Here is a 23,267-nt window from a genome sequence, read left to right as displayed (position 1 = left end):
GACATAAGTACTCAGGCACACTGGATATGTTTACTTATGTGTGTGTATGTGTGTGTGTGCTATTTGTACCTTTTATGCAATAGTGTTGTGTAACCTTGATGTTTGCATGGAGACTTAAATAATTCAGTCCTTGGTAAAAGATCTCAGAAGCCAGTTCCAGTTAAACTCGACTTGACATGTCAGGACCAGCTTTCCAGACCTGCTTTACCTATTTCTGTAAGAGATATTTGCATCAACCCTTTTATGTCCAAAAATATCTATAGAAAAGGATGCCATAACAAGGCTCTTACTTAAAAAGATATGTATTATTCACCACTGTGGCTGATGAATTTACAGAATTTTGTGAAAAACACATCACTTGAACTTCACTGTTGAAGCAGTGATCTTTAAACTACATTGTTAAGTGTTAACAGTGTGTTTGTTTTCCCTGTGTTTTCAGCTCGTTGTGGTGGGGTGCTGACTGAAATGAGTGGTGTCATCCTTAGTCCAGGTTTCCCTGGCAACTACCCCGGCAACCTGGACTGCACCTGGCAAATCACCCTGCCAACTGGATATGGTAAGTAGTATGGATGTAAGAGCATTCCTAAAAAATAGGTCTCACTTTCAGTACATCTGCTGGCTAAGTTGTTTGTAGCACAGAATCTGCAGCAGATTTATATCTATATATTTGTTTGCTATGTGCTGGTAAATACAGGAACTGGAAATTTTAGGGGGACGTAGTATTTATTATTTTGTGTATATGATATACATTTGCAAAAAGTATAATAGATTATGTAAATTTAAAAAAAGAAAACCTGGACAATAAATGTACAGTTGTATTTTTGATGCAAGTTATCATGTAAAAAAACCCACAATAAAATAGTCAAAAAAAATTGCAGTAAAAATAGACAAAAATATTTCAAACCATGTAAACGTATTGCGCTCAATTAGTAAACGTGCACCATGTCTGTGTGCTGTGTGCACATTATGCAAGTAAAGTAAAGTTCTTCTTAGTATTGAAATAATGTACTATTAGGTCTTTTATATAGTCGTTTATAGCATGTGTCTTTATAATTTGCATTACAGGAGCTCATATTCAGTTCCAAAACTTCTCTTCAGAAGACAACCATGACTTCCTAGAAGTCAGGGCTGGTCCACAGCACAGCTCATCCCTTATTGGTCAGTTTACTGGCTCACAGATCCCACCCACTTTACTGAGCACTACCCACCTGACGATCATCCACTTCTACAGTGACCACTCAGAGAACCGGCCAGGATTTAAACTGACCTATCAAGGTGAGTCCCTCAAGGATCACTATGATAACAGACCTGTGTTGAAATGAGTCCCATTGTTTAGTTTGTCCAAATTTATTCAATGCAATGATTCAGAAAAATGGTCTGCTCAAATGCTCTGAATAAATTAATATCCCAAACCTAGTAGCCACATTACAAAGCTTTCACAACTCCAAGAAAGAAAGTATTGCTATGAGGTTTTGAGCTTTGATCCATGAATGAGTCATGCTAAAGACTTAAAAACCTCATGGCTTTCCTCTCATCATTAAAAACGATGGATTGTTAGTAAGCCCCTGTGAGAGACTGGCATCTTGTCCAGCAGGCTTTACTTGTAGCCCTAAGTGCTTCACTTCAAAGACACAAGAGATGCACTGGGGGCCTATATGCCAGCATAACTAGAACAAGGCTTATTCAATTTCAAATAAGCAAACTCACAAATCATGTGCGCATGTATGTGAGTTCCCTTTTTTCCTCCAATTTTGAATGGTAAGTCCTCTAGCACTGCAGTCAGTATCACTGTTATCCCACTGTTTGTTCGTAGTGGATGCGGACAAGCCTCCTCACGTGGAGTTGCACCAGATGCTTTTTTAACAGTTCTTTGATGAGAAGATGCAATGCAGACAGAGGTCCACAACACCACCTCCAACCTCAGTGCATGCTTTCTCAATATTACGTACACAGTCTGGTTTTGTATTCAAGGGCATAACATGTTTACAGTTAAAAAGGCTTAATAGCTGCAAGCAAATTATTAAAAGCTAAGTTGGATAAGCACTCTATGCCAAAAAATCAGTGTGAATACATACACACACATTTCAACTCAAATGTCGCTCATAAAAGCTTAAGGGAGTTCTTATTCCAGTTTTAGGTTTTGGCACGCTGACATTGCTGCACCTTTTAAGTACACTTTTGTACATAGAAATTTAAATGTTGCCCTGGGAATCTGCTGGAACCACATTCTTGGCTGTAGTTTCATTGCTGCGAGTAATACTCCTTCCAAGTGTACATCTTTTGGCCTCCATTTTCCACAATCACCATAGTTCTTTATTACCTCCATGCATTTCTGTGGTGTCATATCCTTTCATATTCACTCATCTCATTGTCGCTCTCTTATGAGAACTCTGCGTCTATCACATCTTTCTTTCTCTTCTGTTCTATTTCTGCAATGATCTGTTAACCTTATTAGCTTTTGTTTAGCTAGGATCAGCTGTATTATTTGTTGCATGTCCTGCTTGGACTTGAGGTCTTGCACTGTGCACATCCTGCATCTCAAATGCATGTTAAGCCATTCTTTCCTACCTTTTACAGCCTTCTGCTACCAGCATAGACCACACCCAAGAGCATTTTGCACAATCTGCATTGTGGATGCTGTCTAGTGCAGCAGACACAATTTGTATTGACCAGGTGCTGAATGCTTGTTCTAGTGTTTTTAGGTGCTGCCTTTCTCTCTAGCCTTTTGTAACAATTGGGATTCCAGTGTCAGCCACCTCTGCTCTCTGTCAGCGGCACATTTAATGAAGGAGCTTGACTTGCCATGACACTCACGCAGAGTGAGAACTGCCCTAAATATACCTGTGGTACTGACATTTCCTCAGGCAAGTGCTAGCATCCTGTGTATACCTTTGCCCGATAACTGTGTAGGAGGAGATCAGATCTATTGATGTTGCTGCATTAGCTACTACTTGTTGTCTCTGTGGGTCAGAGATTCTTTTCAGTTCCTCCTCAAATCCATTAGCGGTAGACAGAAAATTTTAAAAATGTAAGAAGGAAAAATAAATTACATTTTTCTTCCCCAGTTTAGGATGTGAAGGTCTAGAGAGAGACAAATATATACAACATCTGTTGCATTTATGAGCCTGTGTATAACTGTGTAATACCTAACTACTTCCCTTTCTCATTTACCTCACATATCTCTACCTACCTCACATATATCTCTTATCTCTATCTGTAGCCTACCAACTTCAAAACTGCCAGGATCCATTTCCTTTCGCAAACGGTGACATCATCAACAATGATTACAGCGCTGGGCAATCTATAACTTTTCAGTGCTACCCTGGTTATGTTTTGATTGGACACACAGTGCTAACATGCCTGCATGGTATCAACCGGAAGTGGAACCACCCATTTCCACGATGTGAGGGTAAGAATAAGTCATAGCTTCTTGATATATTAGTATTTTGGAAAATATAAATACTTTTTAATTGGTTTTAAAAATAAAGATGTATTTAAAATGTGGAGGTCGTATATTAGAAAGTTTATTTCATGTTGTTACACCCTTACTAAACAAGCAGTTGCAATTTCTAATGTAGACATTTAGAAAATGCTGTTACGCTGATTGAATTTTAATAAATGTAATTTGCAAATTTTTTTTCTTTCACCTGTATCACAAGTCGACATTGTAAACAATTAATTAGTAAGTCACTTATGTCACTTGGAACATTTACTGGATAAATTATTTGTAAAATGATCGTTCTGTCACTTCTTGTTCCACACTATTAATTACATTCCTCAGTGTTTGCTGTTCAGCAGTCATTCTTGACTTCAGTTTTTTAGCATTTTAGAAAAAGTGAAAATTATATTATAATTCTGCTTTTACAGCTCCTTGTGGCTATAATGTCACAGCTGAAAATGGGACCATCTACTCACCTCAGTACCCAAATGAATATCCAAACTCCCAAGATTGCAGCTGGCTCATCACTGTTCCCCACGGACATGGAGTTTATATAAATTTTACCTTATTGCAGACAGAACCCGTCACCGATTACATTGCTGTCTGGTAAGTCTGGGTATAGTTACGGCTTAACATTCATAAAAACACACGCAGACATGTACTGCACACGCAGAAATGAAGAAGTGTTATTTAATGTCTCATGCATGCAGGGATTGAATCATTGATGGGTAAGTCTTGAGTGTAGTTTCACTGTCTACTCTCTGCACATTAATGAGAATACAACCAAAACTGTATGAACTTTTACTAAGATTATGCATTCAGTTGTCTGTCTCACACACATTCACACATTCTTCGCATATTTTGGGGCTATATATTGAATTTTATCCCTGGTATTGATCATCTTTTATTCATTTTTACTTTTCTCCGTAACGTTAATTATACATAAACTTTATCGTATATGTTCATATGCAGAGACCATACACTATAACCTAGATAATAAAGTACATACGCACACATACACTGTGCTATGTAATGCATACGCAGACTCTTCAGCAGTAATAATAGGATTCAGTGTGGAGGTAAGAGTGTAATATGGGGTGTATGAGAGCAATGCATTTACAATGGGACCACTGACCAATTCAATCTAACTCAGTACCAAGGCCATACGCAGACTCAGAGAGGGCTCGGGAACTCTGGAAGTAATCATGAGATTCAGTTGGGAGTGGGAAATGTAATGAAAAGAGTGGCAGAGCTGGGTTCACAAATCTAACAAGACTCAGCTGGATCTGAAGCACCTGGGCCAAGAGAAAATTTTCACCTAATAGGTTTAATATGCATTATATTTCCTGAATAATAACAGTATATTTAAACAGTAGATTTAGGAGGAAGAAAATTAAGATCCAGCAGCATTTGAGTCATATCACTTGATATGATTTTGGTTTTAGCTATGCTTGGTGCTTAGGTGAGGTCAGGCTTTACATTTCAGGCTCTAGAGTCAAGCTCTAGGGAGCAAGCATCAGAAATGTAGGCAGTGGGAAAGTAATACATTTACAGTAGGTGACTACTCGCTTTCAATCTCGCCAGCTAAAAGAACCATGGATTCTGCTATGGAGAGGCGTTATGTTGAATTATTTTGCAGTTGCAAATTGATTTCAGTGATTTATGTGTTTTTGGCACATTTCACAGGGAACAAAATTACAAAATCACATTCATAGATTGTAGGGAACCAAAAGAACTCGGTTATGTGAGATTAGTTCACACATAATAGCTCAATGTAGCTATATCTCAAACACATGAATATATTTGGAAGTGACCTGGGGCTGACACTGAGGAGCACAGTGCTTTTCTCATACCCAGTGGGATACTATCTACCTTCCAGGGTCTTAGACAGCTTAAGAGCACCTAATCCAAAGGTCTACTGCATTATATGCATGTAAATAGAGTCTACTGGCATTAATACTTATCACTTCAAACGTCCTCTTATAAAAATGTTTCTTCCTTAATATTCTTTTTGACTTTTCGACTTACCCAGACAAAAACGAATATGCTTTTCATGTGGAAAATTGAAGCGATTTAACAGGAACAGTGGGTTTTACAGTGAATTACCAGACTGCATTAAATTTAGTATATGAACTCAGGCCTGCTGAATTTTTTTCTTTAATGATGGAGTTTGTATTTGAAATACTTTTAATTATATGCATCAGCGGTGAACTGTTAATAAAACAGGATAACTGACGTTATCTAATTGAACTCATAAGAGCATAAGATCGCAGCCACAGGTTTTATAATGATTTGGGACTATTTGGATGCTCTAATTCAGTTGGACAGAAAGTGGAATAGGACACTGTTTGTGCTGCTGGGTTAATAAGAAATTGACTGGAAAAATAGTTTAAATTTAATATGAAAGTTGCAAAGGTTAATTTTGGAAGTTCAGTCTGAAAACGGGTCACGCTAAATATGAAAAAGCAAACTTGCTCTCAGTTTAAAAGAAATTACTGTACTGAAAATGAAAGGGCTTTCAAAAAATGTCCTTTTTTACATAGTAAATAGTATAGTAAAAATGCTAATGAACTGGCCAAAATTGGACTTGAGAGTGGTGCATTCACAGAACGTTTCTTTGATTCAGACTGAGCAACAAATTGCTGCCGTTAGTAGAAGCTCACAATCACCAGTTGCATTTATAGTTAAGTCAGAGATCTACCTGTTACGCACAAAACCCCCCAGAATGCACCTGCACTGATGTGATCGTTAATTACTACTGGCTGCTCTTTGCGGTCACGCTGATTTCCTTTTCCCCTGTTTTGGCCTGTCATTACTCAAACTTGTTACAAATGTCTTTTGAATGCTCTTTATCTTGGTGTGTTTGCATCATATCGCAGTGATCCATGTTTGCTGGTTTCTGTCCTGTACACCCCTGGGGTTTATGTGACAGCAGCTGCATCCAGATGTCAGGGACTAAAGCCAAACAGCCTCTGTGGTCTTCCACTTGTTGTGTTTGGCTGTTTGCCAAATACCACTGCTAACAGTGGGCATCAGATCTAACATCAGAGCAACACAGTACAGTAGTTAATGGTGCTGGGCACTCAATAAAAAAAGCAGTATTTCTTACAATACTTTAAAAAAAAATAATACTGGCAATATTTTATGCATTTTAGATGCTTTGTGTCACATTCAATATATCCTTGTGGTGGATGAGAATGAAATTTAGAATAATGTCGGTAAATAATTCAGATTTTATTCTCAGCTCAGAATAATAATTATACATTATCAGCATTCAATCAATATCAATGCAATATTTTGATATGCTCGGGGGGGGGAAGTGGATTCTGAAATGTTATAACGTCTGAAATGTTATAAACTGAAATGATATCTAGAAAGATTAAGATAATAACCTGACTTCAGAATGTAATCATCATTTTGCACCTGGAATCTCCAGATATCCTAAACTGTAAAATGCCCTAACCACAAAACAGCTCCTTTCCAAACTGCCCTTTGATTGAAAGTATTCTGAAGATCAGGGTGTGGCTGCTGGGCTGGAGTCAGCATGCAACATCTGCTTTAACATCAGCCTGGATTCTTGGCCTAGCTTTGCATTAGCATGTTAGCATGTCTGTGCACACGCTTGCAAAGAGCAGACGTTCTGTTAGAAGGGGATCGTTTCAGTCCTGGATGCACATTCCACTTTACAACAAAAAAAACCTTTGAGGTTTTTCTGTTTTCTTTTCTATCTGCCTGGCGTGCAGATAACTGAGGAACCATTGTAACGCAAGTGTCAACATGATTGTAACTGTAATGTAATTACAGAATTTAGTATGGTAACATGTTACAGTACTTACTACACAACTGAAAAATGTAATGAGATTGCAGTAACGCATTACATACAACAAATCTCGGTTGACGAATGGGAAAGGGAGGTCAACAGGAGGTCAAAAGCAGAGATGAGTAGTCAGGCTTCCAGCCTGTTTCTGCCTGTTCATGTTTCTAAAGTAAAATCACTGTGGAGATCGCTTTGAAGTTGTTTTGAAGTTTGGGCTGTTTTTCACTTTTGCTTTGTGTTTTCTGCTTTCTGTTCTTACCTAAAAGTAAGATTGTGTATGTTACCATATTAGGGAAGGGATTTGTGCTGTTGCGTAGGAGTGTGGCCTATAGGTTTATATTGTTAACTGGTAATTATGTGGCAAGGCCATTTTACGGTACTTAAGCAATTAAGTAATGTACTGCATTACTTTTAAGTTATGAGTAATGTGTAATAAATTACCTTTTTTGAGTAACAACCCCAATATCAATCGAAAATGAGTTATTTAAACTTATTTTGAAATTATGCTGAAATAGCTATAATATGATTATGCACAAATATTACATCACCTCCCTTTTCTGTTCATCAACGGAGATGTGTAAAATTCTTCCCGTGTATTATTATGCTTCATGTGCCTTTGAAGACAGAAGTATGGTTTGGGAAAAACATAACCATAAAAAAATGAAGCTTTGATGGCATTGAATATCCACAAGTGCTCCATCTACCCACATCTAATCATCATGCACAATGACAAATGTCTAATGTCTTCTGGAGCCACATGCCTTTATTCAGTGTAATCAAGCCACATTACAATTAATTTGTCGAGCTGTTTGTTTCTCCTTTTTTCCCCACCTCAAATTGATAGAAGACATATTTGGCCGCAGATTGTAACTAGGTTGATATTTTTGGAACAGTAACTGCCTACTCTCTAAATGAAGCCAAACAAAAACAGAGTAATAGCCACCGTACTCTCATTAGCCAAACTGGTCCTGGCACTGGTCCTGGCTCCTGTATTTATTTCTTACTAATACGATGCAGAGGTGCAGAATGATGGATGAGTGATGATTGATGGAGGGGTGCAGTGATTAACACTGTCACCTCGCAGTAAGAAAGCCCTTGGGATAGAATCCCTGTGCTTGCTTTCCTTCCACAGTCCAAAAGCATGCATGTGTTTGAATGTGAGCATGCGTGGCTGTCTGTCTTTCTGTGTTAGCCTTGCAATGGACGGGTGGCCTGTGCTGTCCAAGGTGTACCCTACCTTTCCCCACAGTGACAGCTGGGGTAGGCTCCAGCCCAGCTCCAGTGACTCCAAATCTGATGTGCCATTTGGATTTGTTAGGTGCTAAATCATGTCAGCCCCTGTCACTCTAATTACATATCTTCTCAATACCATCCTTTTCTCTGGTGCACTGTAATTTTGTCAGTCACATGTATTACAAAGTGCACAGCAGATGAACAGTGCAAACTCTTAATAAATCTGATTTATTGTATTTTTTAACCTTCATTTCCAAAAGCAATGCTTACCTAGAATATGTGGCAGAGCTTCTCATTCTTTGTTCCCAACCATGTTGTTACACCAAGTGGGGTTTTTTGGTCTTCTTCACAGGAGAGGTCTTGTTGGTTTTCTCATAAGTATTTGACTTTGCATTACTAACTTCATTAAATTACTTTTATAGATGTATAGTTTTCTTTTAATTCACCGAATTAAATGTCACTAGCAAAACTTTTTTCTCTACAGTTTCAGACTTTTTGCCCTTTTTCAATTATAAATTATAAATAGAGCTCTGAAATACATCCATGTGTTAATAAATAGGAGAGAAAATGTCTTTTGGGCTAAGGAAGGTATTGCTATTGGGTTTGTGTGTTTTTCAGTGAGTAAAAATAGAGTCAAGAAATTCTAACAGTTTTAATTCAAATGACCCATATAGCACATTTTGATCTTCCAAATGAGCTCCAACACCTTCAGAAGACCTTGAATTATTGAGGAGCCAAGAGATCTCAGGCACTCTTCATGAATTAAAATTTTAAAACCCTTGTTTAATCCAATGGCATGTTCATTAAAAACCTAAAACTGGGCATTTAGGAGTGTTAGAAAATGTAACCTTTCAACAACATTCAATATTTAATGAGTGAAGTTAAGCCTTTAATCTGTGGGTTTTGTTCAACGAACTTGTTTGAAATGGGTGATAAAAACAAAGAAAAGAAGAAAAAAATATTCTTGCAGCCACTTCAGTAGACTAATGTGGACATACCGGACACATATGTTTTATGTTATTAATTCTGTTTTTTGTTTAATTTATTTAAATGCAGTCAGCGGAAGGAAATCACTCTACAACTAGCAATTCATAACAGTTTCAAAGTGATTTTAAGTCCTTGCCCTTCTTTGGAGCTGCAGCAGAAACATGTACACAGTGTTGACATATTACACTTTTTTTTTTTTTTTATTGACTGGATGTAGCCCTTTAAAAAGTTCATCACTAAAATGTATTTTCTTCAAAGGGAATCTACAAATGTACTTTTGTAGGTAATCCTACATTTATAAAAATATATATTGAGATAAGGTGTGGACAGTGGCGGTCCTAGCCTGTTTTGGGCCCTGGGCGAACAGTCCCTCTGCCCCCCCCCCCCCCCCCCCCCACACACACACACACACACACACAAAAAATCATATTAAGGATTGTACATTAACATAAAACTGTTGTCGGAACCATACTGAATTTCACCAGAGAAAAACACACACACACACATATATGAAGAGAGAGAGAGTATGCATAGTATGCAAACGGCTACCAAACAGCCATCATAATTTGTCATACAATGAGAATAGGACAAAATGAAGAATTGACAATGACTAATTAATATTGTGCTGAACACAGTCCAAAAGATTCAGTAAGCTACATTAGTGTCTACTGTTTACTATCATAGCCAAGAGATAACAAACGTTAACAGACATTTTCACTATCCCTACTAATTGATGTTATCTTGTTGTATCTCTGTTTTGGTCAGTGCTATCCTCTATGCTGTTGCATGCTGGGGCAGCAGGTTGAGGGTCACAGATGCCAACAGACTAAATTAACTGATCCACAAGGCCAGCAATGTTGTGGGGATGGAGCTGGACTCCGTTAGGGTGGTGTCTGAGAGGTAGATGTTGTCCAAGATAAAGACAATGTTGGATAATACCTCCCACCCACTCCATGACATGCTGGCTAGTCACATAAGCACGTTCAGTGAGAGACTGTGATTACCAAAAAGCACCACTGACCGATACAGGAAATCGTTCCTGCCTGTGGCCATCTCCCTGTACAACTCCTCCATCTAACACACTGTGAACCCTGCAATAGTTACACCCTTTTTACACACGCTCTTTTCTACTCTGGAATATTCATGTCAATTTTCTTGATATTTATTTATAATCACCTCTGTTAATCCTTGATATTTATAATTGAGTGATCTGTATGTATTAGTGCTATTTCTTAAATGTGTAAAATCTGTAACATAATGTATTGTTTGGAGTTTAGTCTGTTACTGTTACTATTTTTACAATTTCTTCTTGGAGCAACTGTAACCCACATAATTTCCTTAGGGATTAATAAAGTATTCTGATTCTGATTGTTTCAGGACACATGACCTGCCATTATCCAGTGACACATCTGCTTACCTGTATCTTTTGCTCGTTTCTCCTCCTCTTCTCTTTTTTTCTAAACTGAGCACCTGATGGCTTTGGACTTTTCTTGTCCATCTTCCATTGGTTTTAATTTTGCACTCCAGTATGAACACCCATCCCCCAACTTGAGGATCACCACAACATAACACCTACACCTTAGTTCACAGATTCCTTTGTCTAGGGTCTATTTCTGGGATTTCGCACAACCCAGGATTCAAATCATGAATACATAATGGGCTTGGATTGACAACATTATGAATGAAATGTGCTCTATTTGGAAGCAGCAGGGCCCACCTCCCCTTTCGACAGGTTGTGTTTGAGACTTTAAATCATCAAACTGTAAATTATAAATTTTAAATTGTTATTGATCTCTTTACCCCTAGTCCTAAAGTGTATATTTATTTTCTTACTCTTCTTATATATATTGTTTGTTTACTTGCACTGCTGTAACTGGAGCCTCGTCGTCTCGTCTCTATATACTGTACTGTATGTAGCGGAGATTACAATAAAGTTTACTTTGACTTCAGCAGCATGCAGGCGCACCGAGGGCTCTCGCGCTCACTTTTCGCATATAAAATTTTGAAAAAACATCGGTGCAAATTATAAGTCTGTATCATTATGTCTGGTGTTTGTTTTTATTTTGTTTTATTTTGCGAGTTGGTTATTAGATGCTGCTCCAGCCAGCCAGTGAATCCCCCGCCGCCCCGCCCTCTCCTCCCTGTGCCGCAAGCAGCAGGCGCACCTCGCAAACGGAGGGCGCCCTTACTCCCAGCAAATGGGCGTTAGAAAACCGATCGGTGCCTTTGCCATTCCCAATATGCGCTGGCATGATGTCGGGGCAGCATGAGTACGAGTAAATTTTTTTTTTTGCTGATGCCCGTGATGCCCGTATCAAAAACTGCTACTGGGTGTGGATCAATTTTTGCAGGCATGTCAGTGCTCTAGCAGCCGAATACAAAACAAACAACTAAACTACCTACTACTACTAATCATCTAAAAATGTGATTTTGTAACAACAAATTTTGAATTTTGAATAGAGTAGGAATTTATGAACTTCACATGCGCTATATTAAGAATCATTAATACAAGGAGTAAAACGAATTCACCATAGTTCAAACTGTGTTACCTTTCAGCATGTGCAATGTGACACTTGGTTCCTCTTCTTGCCTGTCAATAGTTTTTAATGTATCCATGTCTTGAGTTTTCCCATCAACTGTTGCTCTCTTTCTATTTAGGGACGGCCCAGATACGTCCAGTCCTCAGCTGGGAGTTTTCAGTGGTAACACCGCACTAGAGACAGCCTATAGTACTAGCCCGAAGGTCCTGATTCGCTTTCATTCAGACTTTTCAACTGGAGGATTCTTCATTCTGAACTTCCATGGTAATTTAAAGCAAATGGCTTATTTCTACATGTTATCTACATCTTGTTGTAGTCTTAGAATTAACAGTGAATAGCTTCGTAAGATTAAGTCATAGGGCTTTCAAGATTAAACAAGTACCGAGCCATCTTTATTTGACTCTTTTTCATTAGTTTCTATTACTTCTTACTATTATTATTATTTTCTTAAATAGTGTTAGTTATGTTTTTACTTCAACAAAGGCATGACTGTGGGTTCTTCTTTTCCTCCAACAGTTCAAAGATATGCATGTTAGGTAATGGGTGATTCTAAATTGACTGTAGGTATGCATATGAGCATAAATGGTTTTCTGTCAGTTTGCTAGCCATGATTAATGAGTGACCTGTGCATGGTGAACCCTGCCTCTCAGCCATTATCTGATGGAATAGTCCCCTTTGACCCTAGTTGGAATAGTAGATTAAAAAATTGATAGACATATGGAAGACATTTGAAACCCTAGTTTCATTTTGGTGAAATGTGACCAGCCTCTGAGCAACAAAGTACACTTACTTTAAAGTCAAATTCCCTATAACTAAATCTAAGTTTGTTCTAAGGAAAAAATATATTCATACACTATCTTCTTTTTGTCAGGGGAGTTTATAAAAACAACTCCTATCCAGGCAGTTATAAGTACAGTTATTTTATAGCATTACAGGTAATTTGACTGTAAAATAAGTTGTGGCTCGTGGTACTTTACTTAACCCAAATTAAAGCTGAACATCTGCAAGTCTTTGACATCTTGATTGTTCAATGTAAAATCCACAGTGGTAGAGTACAAAGGCAAAAGTACAAAAAGTGGATCCAAATATGTTTGGATGATAATCGCACTTGAAACCAAGAGTCTTCTGGAACTCTGGGATATGAAGATTTGAGAGTCGGACTAATTGCTTATATTTCTTTTCGCCATATGCTCTATTCTAGGATTTTTAAGAAAGTAATCTAGATATGCATCCAAATTAGAATTCCCTTACATGGAGCTTTAATGCTCTGCCAAGCTTTTTGAAATTGAGCTTGGTAATCTTGTTGACAGAAACTAAACATATACTGGTAAATTATAAGGTTTTCTTACCTATTACCTTTTATAGGCAAGGTCTCATTTTTAGACAGGGGTGAAAGGGTAAGGAGAGGTGCTGCAGTGATCTACAGTAAGAGAAAAATAACATGATTTTTGTAATATATCACCAGGTAAACGTGTTTAAGACAACTCCTCAATAGTGAGTACGTTAACCCCTTTTTTCTTCTCTTCTCTTCAGCGTACCGTCTTAAGAAATGCCTTCCTCCCCCTGTTGTGGAGAATGCAGAGATGATCTATGAAGATGAGGACTTCCAAATAGGTAATAGACATGATTAATAATCGTTGGTTTTGATACGGGGAAAAAATGTTGGCTAAAAGTTGCAAAAAACACAACAACTATAACAGAATAACCTGCAAAACTCTTTTATTGATAACAAGTCGGCTGAACCTGCATTCATGCATGACAAATTTGCTTAATTTAGCAAGATTTTTTTAATTATATCGTTTGTTACATTCTTCAGAATTAAAAAGGATCATCAGCCTTATCTAATGTGGTACATCATAAGATCAAAATGAAAAACTACCTGATCAGGCTTGTAGTAGGTCATTATTCTGCTGATTGATTACTTCATTAATCTGCCACATTACTTTGCAAATGCATTATCTAAATATAGCAGGCTCATGCTTGTCTGTCACGGTATTTTTTTTCTTTTGCTTTATTAGTGGTACAGAAGCACTTGTTCATAAAATCCATTCAGTGTACCTCTATGTATCGGTGTCTTAGAAGCAAATATTATAAAAATAATAGTGACAGTTTTGCAAAGGAAATTAGTTTGTACATAATATTTTAAAGCTGTTGCAATTGCCATGTAGTGTATTAGAAAGACAGTCTCACTGGATTCCCCCTGGTTCAAAGGACTTCTTGTGGGATGCTTGCCATAACTGTTCAATAGGGTTGAGGTCAGGGGAATGTGAAATAAAGTCTATCTGAGCCAGCAATCCTTCAGATCCATCGTGGTGTAGTATGAGTCGATCTCCGCAAAGATGCAAACCAGAGGGTGTAGCATATCTTTGAAGAATGGAGTCCGACTTCTCCTTGGTCACGAGTTGTCAATGCCAGTTCCAGAGCAGGCAAAGCACCTGCAGACTTGAATATTCCCACCACACAAATGTCATGTAAAATGTAGACCACCTCACACATAAAGCCTTGTTGGACATGGGCAAGAATCTGCCCCTCATGCTTAGACAAAACGACTAGCCAGTGTATATGTTGTTTGCTGACTGGACATTTATCTCCATTTAAATGGCATTTCTGTCAGGTAACAAAAGGAGGTCACTTTTTTAGGCAAACACCTGGTCATGGTTTGGATAAAGCTTTTTACAAAGGCCTCTTGATTTTATATGCAATTTTCCAGGCCTTTGTAAATAAACAAACTTTTTTCCCCCATGTTTCATAGAAATGATAGTGTTTTAGGCGGGACCCTGTTATATGTACTACAATCAATCTTTTCATAAACATGCATTTTGGTATAAATGATTGCTTGTCAAGTTTTTTCTTTTCTCTCAGCCCTGTTTTTGTGTGTGTGATTTGTGAAAAGCAGCTTAGTCATGGTGACCTTTTAGATCAACAGGGCTGTAATTTAAAAAAAGAAAAGAAAAAAGAAAAAAAAATCACACATTTCATAAAAGCCAGCCAGATCAATGTACCTTGCCAGTGGCAAATAGAACCCAGTCTCTTCTGGCAAAATATGAAACAATTTTTCATAAAACCCAGATTTTCACATCCCAGCTTTTATGAATGTAGAAAAGTTTCTTGATTTTTGAATGATCTGTTGAGTTTTTTAACCTTTTAATAATGCGCTGGTAGCATATTATTTTATTTCAAGGATGATGAAGACATTTACTTTATTTTTTATCAGCTTTTATTTTCAGATTGAAAATTGTAGGTAAATGCAGTAGTCCTAAAAGGATGCAGACAAACGCAACAGAGAGCCAGGGGGTAATAGTCATACTTCATACCTCCCCCGTATAGAGCAACATGAAAAAAGTGCCAAACCTGAGCCCACCACAAGTGAAGCCAATTTGGGCTTGTTTGGCGTAATTATATGCACAAATATTAAACCTCTCAGACTGTTTGACTGCAGGTGAATTTTACATTCACAAAACCTGCCAGAGTGAATTTCCTTAGAGAGAGCACTAGCTTTGTTATTGATGTGCTACCAAATTACAGAATTGTTGAACATTCTCAAGAAAATAATGTGCTTGTTTATTCTGTTTTAAATTGGTCTTATGCTGTGAGGCACTATAGGTCTCCTGGAAGTGCGAAGCATGCATTACATCACCCGGTAGATTTACAACACTTTAAGATGGAAAACCTTTCTTGTTTTTCTTTGGAAGGCAAAAGAAGCGACATTAATCTGGTGCTCGCTTCTTAAAAAATACAAATCATAAAATGTCAGAGTTTTTTCCCAAAATTCATAAAGATAGACTCTTTCAAGCCTTAATGTAATACACTCCATTTAGAGGGCTGTTGATTGTGAAAATTGTTGTTCCTTCTCTCTTCACTCCTTATTTTCTGTAAAGCGATCCTCTCCTCTTGAAATCCAGTGAAACAGAAGGGGGATAAAATCTGCATTTGATGCAAATATGTACTCATTTTAGGAAAAGGCGTTTTTCGACTAGTCTTCCAACATTAGTCATTTTAGTAATAACAAAATAAGAAGCTCTTCTTTGAAGGGATATACAAAGAGATACATTGCGACCTGGCAGTTATTTTAAAGATTTGTAGAAAGTCAGTGTGTCATCTGTATTAGTAGTCGATACTCTGTTTAGAGTATTTAATATAGTCTTTTATGTACTTATTATTATCCTTTAGATTGGGGTTACAAATAATGTAGTTTCTTAAAAACAGTTGTGAACCTATCAGTTGAAATTTTATGGTCAAGGTTTTCTTTTCTTTGCCTGCCTCGTGTAATAAATTAACAGGATTTATAATTATATATATATGTATGTTATATAATATAATTTTCCAATTTTAGGTGATATTGTGAAGTATCGCTGTTTACCTGGATACACGCTGCTTGGAAAGGCAGAGCTTATGTGTAAACTCAACTCTCATTTGCTCTTTGAAACCCCGCCCCCAACATGTCAAGGTAAGGCATATTTTACAGAAATGATCTATCCTCATATGTTATTATCCTCAGTGTATAGTTGGTTTCTCTTAGGTTAGCATGTATATGGTAAACAGAATATACGTTTTTAAAATGGTTGGTAGTTCTTCCCTTTCTGCACATTTTAGGAACTGTCAAAAACAAAGCAAACCAGAAGTTATTGTTGTTGGGGTTTTTTTTGCCTATGCCAAGAGAATTTACTATGCACTGACAAGGGACAGATTAAAATAAGAAGTCAAAATCAATACAGCAGAAGCTGAGATATCCTGACATTTAATTCACCACAAGCTCCAGAATCGACAGATCCTGGCTTTCCATTATTCAACTTCAACTGTCTTTTTGCAAGATCATTCCTGCCTAGTCAACACCCACATTTTCTAGGCTCCCAATTTTGTTGACAAATTTCTATCCACAGCCACAGGATGTATCCTGCAGCTGCTCTAAGTGGTACCCCATGTGAATACTAAACCTATATTGATGTTTAAAAGCAGTTGTGGCTTCCTTTATTTCGTAGTCTTGAAAATGAGTCATGGTTTTGAAAATTAGTCCTATTCAAAAGTGTAAAATTAATTACTGCTTATATTTATCCCACTATTTTATGTACTAGTACTACTACTGCTAGCAGTAGCAGAAATATTAACCACTGGCATTATATAAGTATGTTAAGAATCAGAATGAGCAACTTAGTATCTCTTCTATGCTTCTTTAATATATCTCTTCCATAAAAGACATGTTGCTTCTCCAGTCACATCTCCAAAACTTTAATTATTGTTGTGTAATTATTACATTTGGAGTCAAAACATATAACCCAGCTGCATAAAAGAAGCTCAGCATCATTCTCAGAGAGTTGTCATGTTTCATGTAGGTTAATGCAGGAAATCACTTATTGAAACACAGTCTCACAGTAATAAAACTTTTCAAAAAATCAAACTGATAGGAAGCATTGTGGCAAAGTTACTTAAATTTTAAGTATTCAAATGTTAATGGTTAGGCTGTAGTTGAACCACACTGACGCTAATGCAGTCAATCTCTCTAGAAGAGTCTTAGGATTGTGTATTGAAACTGAAAATTAGCTAAAAAGTATGTAGCAGCTTTTTATTTTAGCCAGTTTCTCATATATTCCAACAATGGGCATAATAATTCCATAACACAGTAGTTCATTGTTGCAAACAACTGTCATGTTTGGTTTTGTGAGTAAAGATTCCTAAAAAAAATGTTACATGTTCAGTTCTGCTAAGATGACTGGTAATTCTATGAGACACACAAAAAAATATTGATTTTCATTATTTGAGAAAATGAGTTTCTTTCCTTCTACAGCCGAGTGTTAAAGAAACACATGGCTTTCTCCATCATGTGAAACTCCTTTTCCTCTATATAAAAAAAGAAAAGAGGAATTCTAATAAAAATCTCTCTTAGAGGATCTAGCGCTCCTTTTGTGTTTAATCCTGTTAATGAAACAAACAACATACAGAAAAATTGAAAGGATTCTGCAGTTATTTTGCTCAAGACTAATAAATGGGCCATTTTTAAAGGATGAATAAGTGGGCATGCGGCCGTCAGGTTTCACATATGCTGACATTTTAAACTGTTATGTGACTACCACGCATCTAAAGCAAGTCTAAAACATTTTTCACTACAGGTTAGTTGCATACTGCATGCATTTCCACTTTTTTGTGTGTGTTAAAAAGCATAGGCCTTCCATTAAGGAAAGCCAGAATCAAGGCTGTATTTATTATTCTTAATTTTTTTACATTTCTGATTGCTTTAACTGGCTTTTTGGTTACCTCTTCAGCCCAGTGCCCAGCCAATGAGGAACGGTTTTCATCCTCGGGTGTGATACTGAGCCCTGGGTTTCCTAGCAATTATCCAAATAGCCAGACATGCTCCTGGTTGCTGCGTATGAATTCAGGTACAGTGTGTATCCTATCTATCTATCTGTCTATCTATTTATCTATGGGGTTACACATGTGTGTTGGAATAATCTTGTGACTGAACAATACTTACCATCTGCAGCTAGATGCAACCAAAGAGACTGATCTCTTTACAGCGAGGACAAACTTTTGTTAAATGACACTCAAGCTGTGTGTTATTTACTTAACCTTAACCTGCTTTATTCTTGGACCTGATAGACCTATGTATCTGCATTTGGTCTGTCAGCCAAAATATGCATACATTTGCATACGCCTCTGCATGTGTGTGTGCATTTGGTATACACTATGTGTTGCATGTTACAGTACATTTGCATGTGGCAGTAAATGATTGTGTCTTTTTTCCTCCCCCTCAGGTTACACCATCAATATCTATGTCGAGATGTTCCACAGCGAGAAGCAGTTTGATGAACTGGAGATTTTTGATGGTACACAATCCTTTCCTACATTTGTTACATCTGCATACACACGCATACTCAGATCCAGCTTTAATTTATGTTTTCTTGTTCAAAATACCAACAGTTCAGTTAATAAGATACATAATGCTTAATTCTCATTTGGGGTGTTAGGAATTTACCCCACAGGACTTCCAAGTAGGTTATGGAGCAGGAAATTTGTGTACAGAGTAGATAGTGTGCTCTGTGTACAATTCTGTGGCTTCTTTGTGCAGTGTATATTAAGAACTTTATGAAGCTATATTAGAATAATTTGACTAGTGACAGCTAAAAATGTTAATTTCTATACCAATAAACATTATAACAAGCTACCCAAACACATTTTTTTTATATGCAAATTTTACTGGAATTCCCAAGTAGGGTGAACACATTTGCACGTAAGTTCTCTCTCTTAGTATTAATCTTGCATGGTCCAAACAAATGTAAGCTCCCTCTGATATTTCTGAGATTAATGACATCACAGAGGAAGCATCAGTGACCGGGGTGTTTTCTAATCTATTAAAGCATTACTGAACAGAGAAAACTGTCAATAGATGTTTCTTATTTTTTTGGTAGACTATTTGGAGAACGCTGTTCAGCTATTATAGTATTTAAAAGTCTCTTTTGTAAACAAAATCAAACGCAGACACTGTTCAAGTAATCTGGAGGTAGCAAGTCACCTCTTGAAATTGGTAATTGTGTGTACTTCACATCTAAGAACTTTCATTGCCGCTTCACTTTAGGCTATTTTTCATCTGGAGATATGCATGGAGACTCATATCTAAGAGTTTAACTTTATCACATTTTTCCTACTATCATCGCTACGTTTCTTTGCAACAGATACTTAAATGACAAAATAGCGTATTGTCTAAACAGGCACGTCTATAAAAATCAATCACTTATTGTACATGGCTCTGAAAGCTAAATTACTTGTTTCATTAGGATCTTCCGGACAAAGCCCACTGCTTGTAGCGCTAAGTGGTAACCATTCCTCTCAACTGAACTTCACATCAAAGACAAACCAACTCTATCTACGATGGTCCACTGACCACGCAACCAACAAGAGAGGATTCAAGATACGGTACTCAGGTACATCTGGTATCTTCTGAATTATTGATATTATTATTTGATTGAAATAGAATATCCTTGTCGTTAGATGCATGCCGATTTTCCAATGTGAGTTTTCTGGAAGGGGCTGCTCTCTTATTCTGCTTTTACACACTGTACCTGGAAGTATGTGCGACCCCCTGTGTTAAAACTGTGTTTTTGACTACTAAATTAGCTGCTCTGTTCTGCTTTAGTGAATAACCATCCCTAATGCTTTTCTTAATAATGAAAGTAATTCATCAAGGTTGTAGGTGGGTGAGCAATGATTATTTAGAAAACATTATTTTTGAATGCATCATGCTACTTATGAGCAAAAGAGAATTAGTAACTCTAATTTGTTAATTTGTCAGATTGAACGAATTAAATCTGTAGTGGCTTGCCAACACTGTGAGGTTGTGTTGGCTTTTTTAGATTTGGGTTGTAAGCTAGTTCACCACTTAATCATTTTAACTTGTTAAGAATTCGTTAAAGACAATCCCCCAATCTTAGTCATAGAAAAAATAATTTATAGTGACACTAATCCTATTTGGGTTTAGAAGGAGTAAGTCACAAGGCCTGTCTCCTGGCTCTGTGTACTGAAGGGAAAAAAATAAATGTGATATATTTTAGTCTTTTGGTTATATCTGCAAAACAGCCTAAAGTAACAGAATTGTCTTTCCCCATGGTGTCTTATTGCATCGACAACAGCATCTCTAAAGAAAACAAAAAAATTATAGGCGGGATTTTTCACTTACTATACATTATTAATGATCTGGAGCTTTACACTGAAACTGAACATATCTATAGTACAGTTTGTATCATAAATATATGTTTAGAAATGTCTTCTTCTTTGACATGCTGGCATGCTTATGGCTAGGGGGCAGGAAATGTATTATACCTGTGAGGATCCTCAGAAGTATATACTATAAATGTGTGTTGGCAGATGGAGTAAGCTGTAATAATCACTGTTACGCTTTTTTCTTATTATTCTTTGTGGACCCAGTGTATTGTTTGGCTGTGAAATTAACCCTGCATCATTTTTATTAATTGTATGGAATCTATTTATCATCGGACCATCCTGAGAGCTGGGATAGCCTCATCACTTTTATATATATTTAATAGTTTCACTTGTTAAGATTCACTTGGAAATTCTTTACCCATCTTTCTCTCTCTCGCTCTCTCTATTTTGTTGTTTTTGCCTCAGTGCATAAAGGGAGCATTCTGTTCAGGCTGTAAACAAGTATGGTAGTTAGTAAATTTTAAAGAAGTTGTCAGCAGCGGTAGTAAAATAAATAATATATGTCTCAGCATGTCTTGACAGCACATGTGAGAGCAGAGCCATTCCAATTTTTCAAATAAACAATTAAGGTGATGTATTCATCAGCTAAAACTACTACAAATGGAGCTAAAGTCACAATATATGATGCAGTTAATGTTAGAGGAATGGCATAAAAACTAGAGTAAAACACAATAACAACATCAAGGTGGAAGCAGTAAAAATAAGTCTAAATGAAAGCTCTGGAAAATAGTTGGTCATTCGACAGACAAATGGAATTATTGTAGACACATAAGCAGGCGTAAGAATAGATTTCAGTGTTGATATAGACCAAGACCAAGTCAAGGAGTCTCTGCTCTGTACTTGGACAAGAGCAGCCTTCATCAGAATGGTTTAAAAAAGGGTAGTTATGAGTAAACTCATGGAGCTGGATACAATAAGCAGGGATGATTGCTGGACTTCTCAGAAGGCCTTGGCATTTAGATAAACCCACTTGTCAAGACAGTAAGGTTATCAGTGGTAGTTGGCCTAATAATAGGCAGTTAAAGGTTTGATGAAGCTACAGAATATCAGCTCTTTGCTTGGGCAAGAGTTGGATTTAAAGTCAGCTTGTAGGTACATTAGGGTAAAAGATGGTGTCACCTGTTAGAAAGCTCTGTTTTAATGGCAGAGTATAACAGAGAACAACAAAAAAGATACTGACCACAAAGCCTCAATATTATTGGGCTTCCACAGGAATATCTGCTCAACCTTTGGTAGAATTCTGTGTTTACTGGCATCTCGTTAGCTGATGCCAGTAAACATCAGCAGAACTGACACTTTTTAGATAGATTTTTGTCTCTCCGTGGTTCATGACCTCTACTGACTATGCTGGTTATTACTGCTTACTTATATATGCACAATTCAAACATTATATTGTCTGATGGGAACTATGACAGATAAAAGGAAAGGAAAATCATATGAAGTACCCTTTAAATTTTCCTGTGACTAAAACTTCCTGAGATCTGCAGTAATAAACACCAACTGATACTCTGATGTGCTGGTCTTGAGATAAAATATTATCTGAATGGAGCCTGTGTCCCTTTATTGAAATTATACACACTGAGATATAAAGGAGGACCCTAAATGAATAATGATTATGTTACAGAGAAATGCTATGATAGGATCATAGCTATGATAAGATCTGAAATGGTGAATAAAAGGGAACGGATGACATATGACACTTCTAGGAAAGAAAGATTTACAGACTCTGTTGTCCTGATCAGAGTGGGAATGTCATTCCACTAATGTGAAGCCAAGAGGGAAGAGAGCCAAGATCAGGTGAAGCAGTGACCACATCAGACAGAGAAGTGAGAGCCAAGCGGCCCTTGAGTGCCGTGTTCTAGCTACAGTTTAGAGTGTTATTCATGCTCTACCACACTCGCACTCTGCTCTAACATGACAAAACACTGCACTACTTGGAAAAATTCAGAATAAATGCAATATCTTCTTCTAGTTTATGATTATTCTGTTTGCTTTGGGATTATGCTCACTAAGTTCACTAATAGATGGCATTTACTTTTTGTTTTCTTCAGATTGCCTGGAGTGTTACAATTAATGTCACCAAGTTTTCAGACTCTCTGAAACTCTTAAAATGTCACGCCAGTTCGTTATTTTTAGCTTAGGAAATCAAATTATTTGTACAATTTGACTGTCGATTAAGCTATCCGCTGAGAACACTTTTTTATTGTTTGTCTTCTCTCTGTCTCTTTTTGTTTCTCTGCCTCCAGCTGCTTACTGTAGCATTAATGATCCTCCACTGAATGGTGGTGTGGTCAACCGAACCAAACTTCGCCCAGGTAGCAGACTTCAGTACTTTTGTAATCGTGGTCACAGGCTGGTGGGCTCAAGCAATGCCACCTGCAAGCTCGACTCCAATGGGCTTTTCCAGTGGGATACCCCACCGCCTTTTTGTCAAGGTAAAATTTTAAACCAATTTGGAAAGAAAAGCGTCTGGACTTCTTTAAGTTGCTTGAAGACGTTTCACCTCTCATCCGAGAAGCTTCTTCAGTTCTAAGGTCAA

At 37.2% G+C, this 23,267-nt stretch overlaps 1 protein-coding gene across 1 annotated transcript in view; it reads left to right on the top strand.

Annotated features, from left to right (window-relative positions):
• LOC134629644 (CUB and sushi domain-containing protein 1-like) overlaps nucleotides 1-23,267 on the top strand; it is a 316,340-nt gene that overhangs the window by 248,056 nt on the left and 45,017 nt on the right. Inside the window, exons 41-51 of the mRNA XM_063477161.1 lie at nucleotides 440-556; nucleotides 1,066-1,275; nucleotides 3,221-3,409; nucleotides 3,868-4,045; nucleotides 12,135-12,280; nucleotides 13,550-13,630; nucleotides 16,350-16,463; nucleotides 18,274-18,390; nucleotides 18,766-18,837; nucleotides 19,786-19,932; nucleotides 22,975-23,163. Of these exons, the coding sequence (XP_063333231.1) occupies nucleotides 440-556; nucleotides 1,066-1,275; nucleotides 3,221-3,409; nucleotides 3,868-4,045; nucleotides 12,135-12,280; nucleotides 13,550-13,630; nucleotides 16,350-16,463; nucleotides 18,274-18,390; nucleotides 18,766-18,837; nucleotides 19,786-19,932; nucleotides 22,975-23,163 (1,560 nt within the window). The remainder of the gene's footprint in view (nucleotides 1-439; nucleotides 557-1,065; nucleotides 1,276-3,220; nucleotides 3,410-3,867; nucleotides 4,046-12,134; nucleotides 12,281-13,549; nucleotides 13,631-16,349; nucleotides 16,464-18,273; nucleotides 18,391-18,765; nucleotides 18,838-19,785; nucleotides 19,933-22,974; nucleotides 23,164-23,267) is intronic.

The sequence above is a fragment of the Pelmatolapia mariae genome, linkage group LG1 (assembly GCF_036321145.2).
Source record: "Pelmatolapia mariae isolate MD_Pm_ZW linkage group LG1, Pm_UMD_F_2, whole genome shotgun sequence".
Taxonomy (NCBI): Eukaryota; Metazoa; Chordata; class Actinopteri; order Cichliformes; family Cichlidae; genus Pelmatolapia; species Pelmatolapia mariae.
Note: the sequence above shows the minus strand (reverse complement) of the source record. Positions and strands in the feature narration are given on the sequence as shown.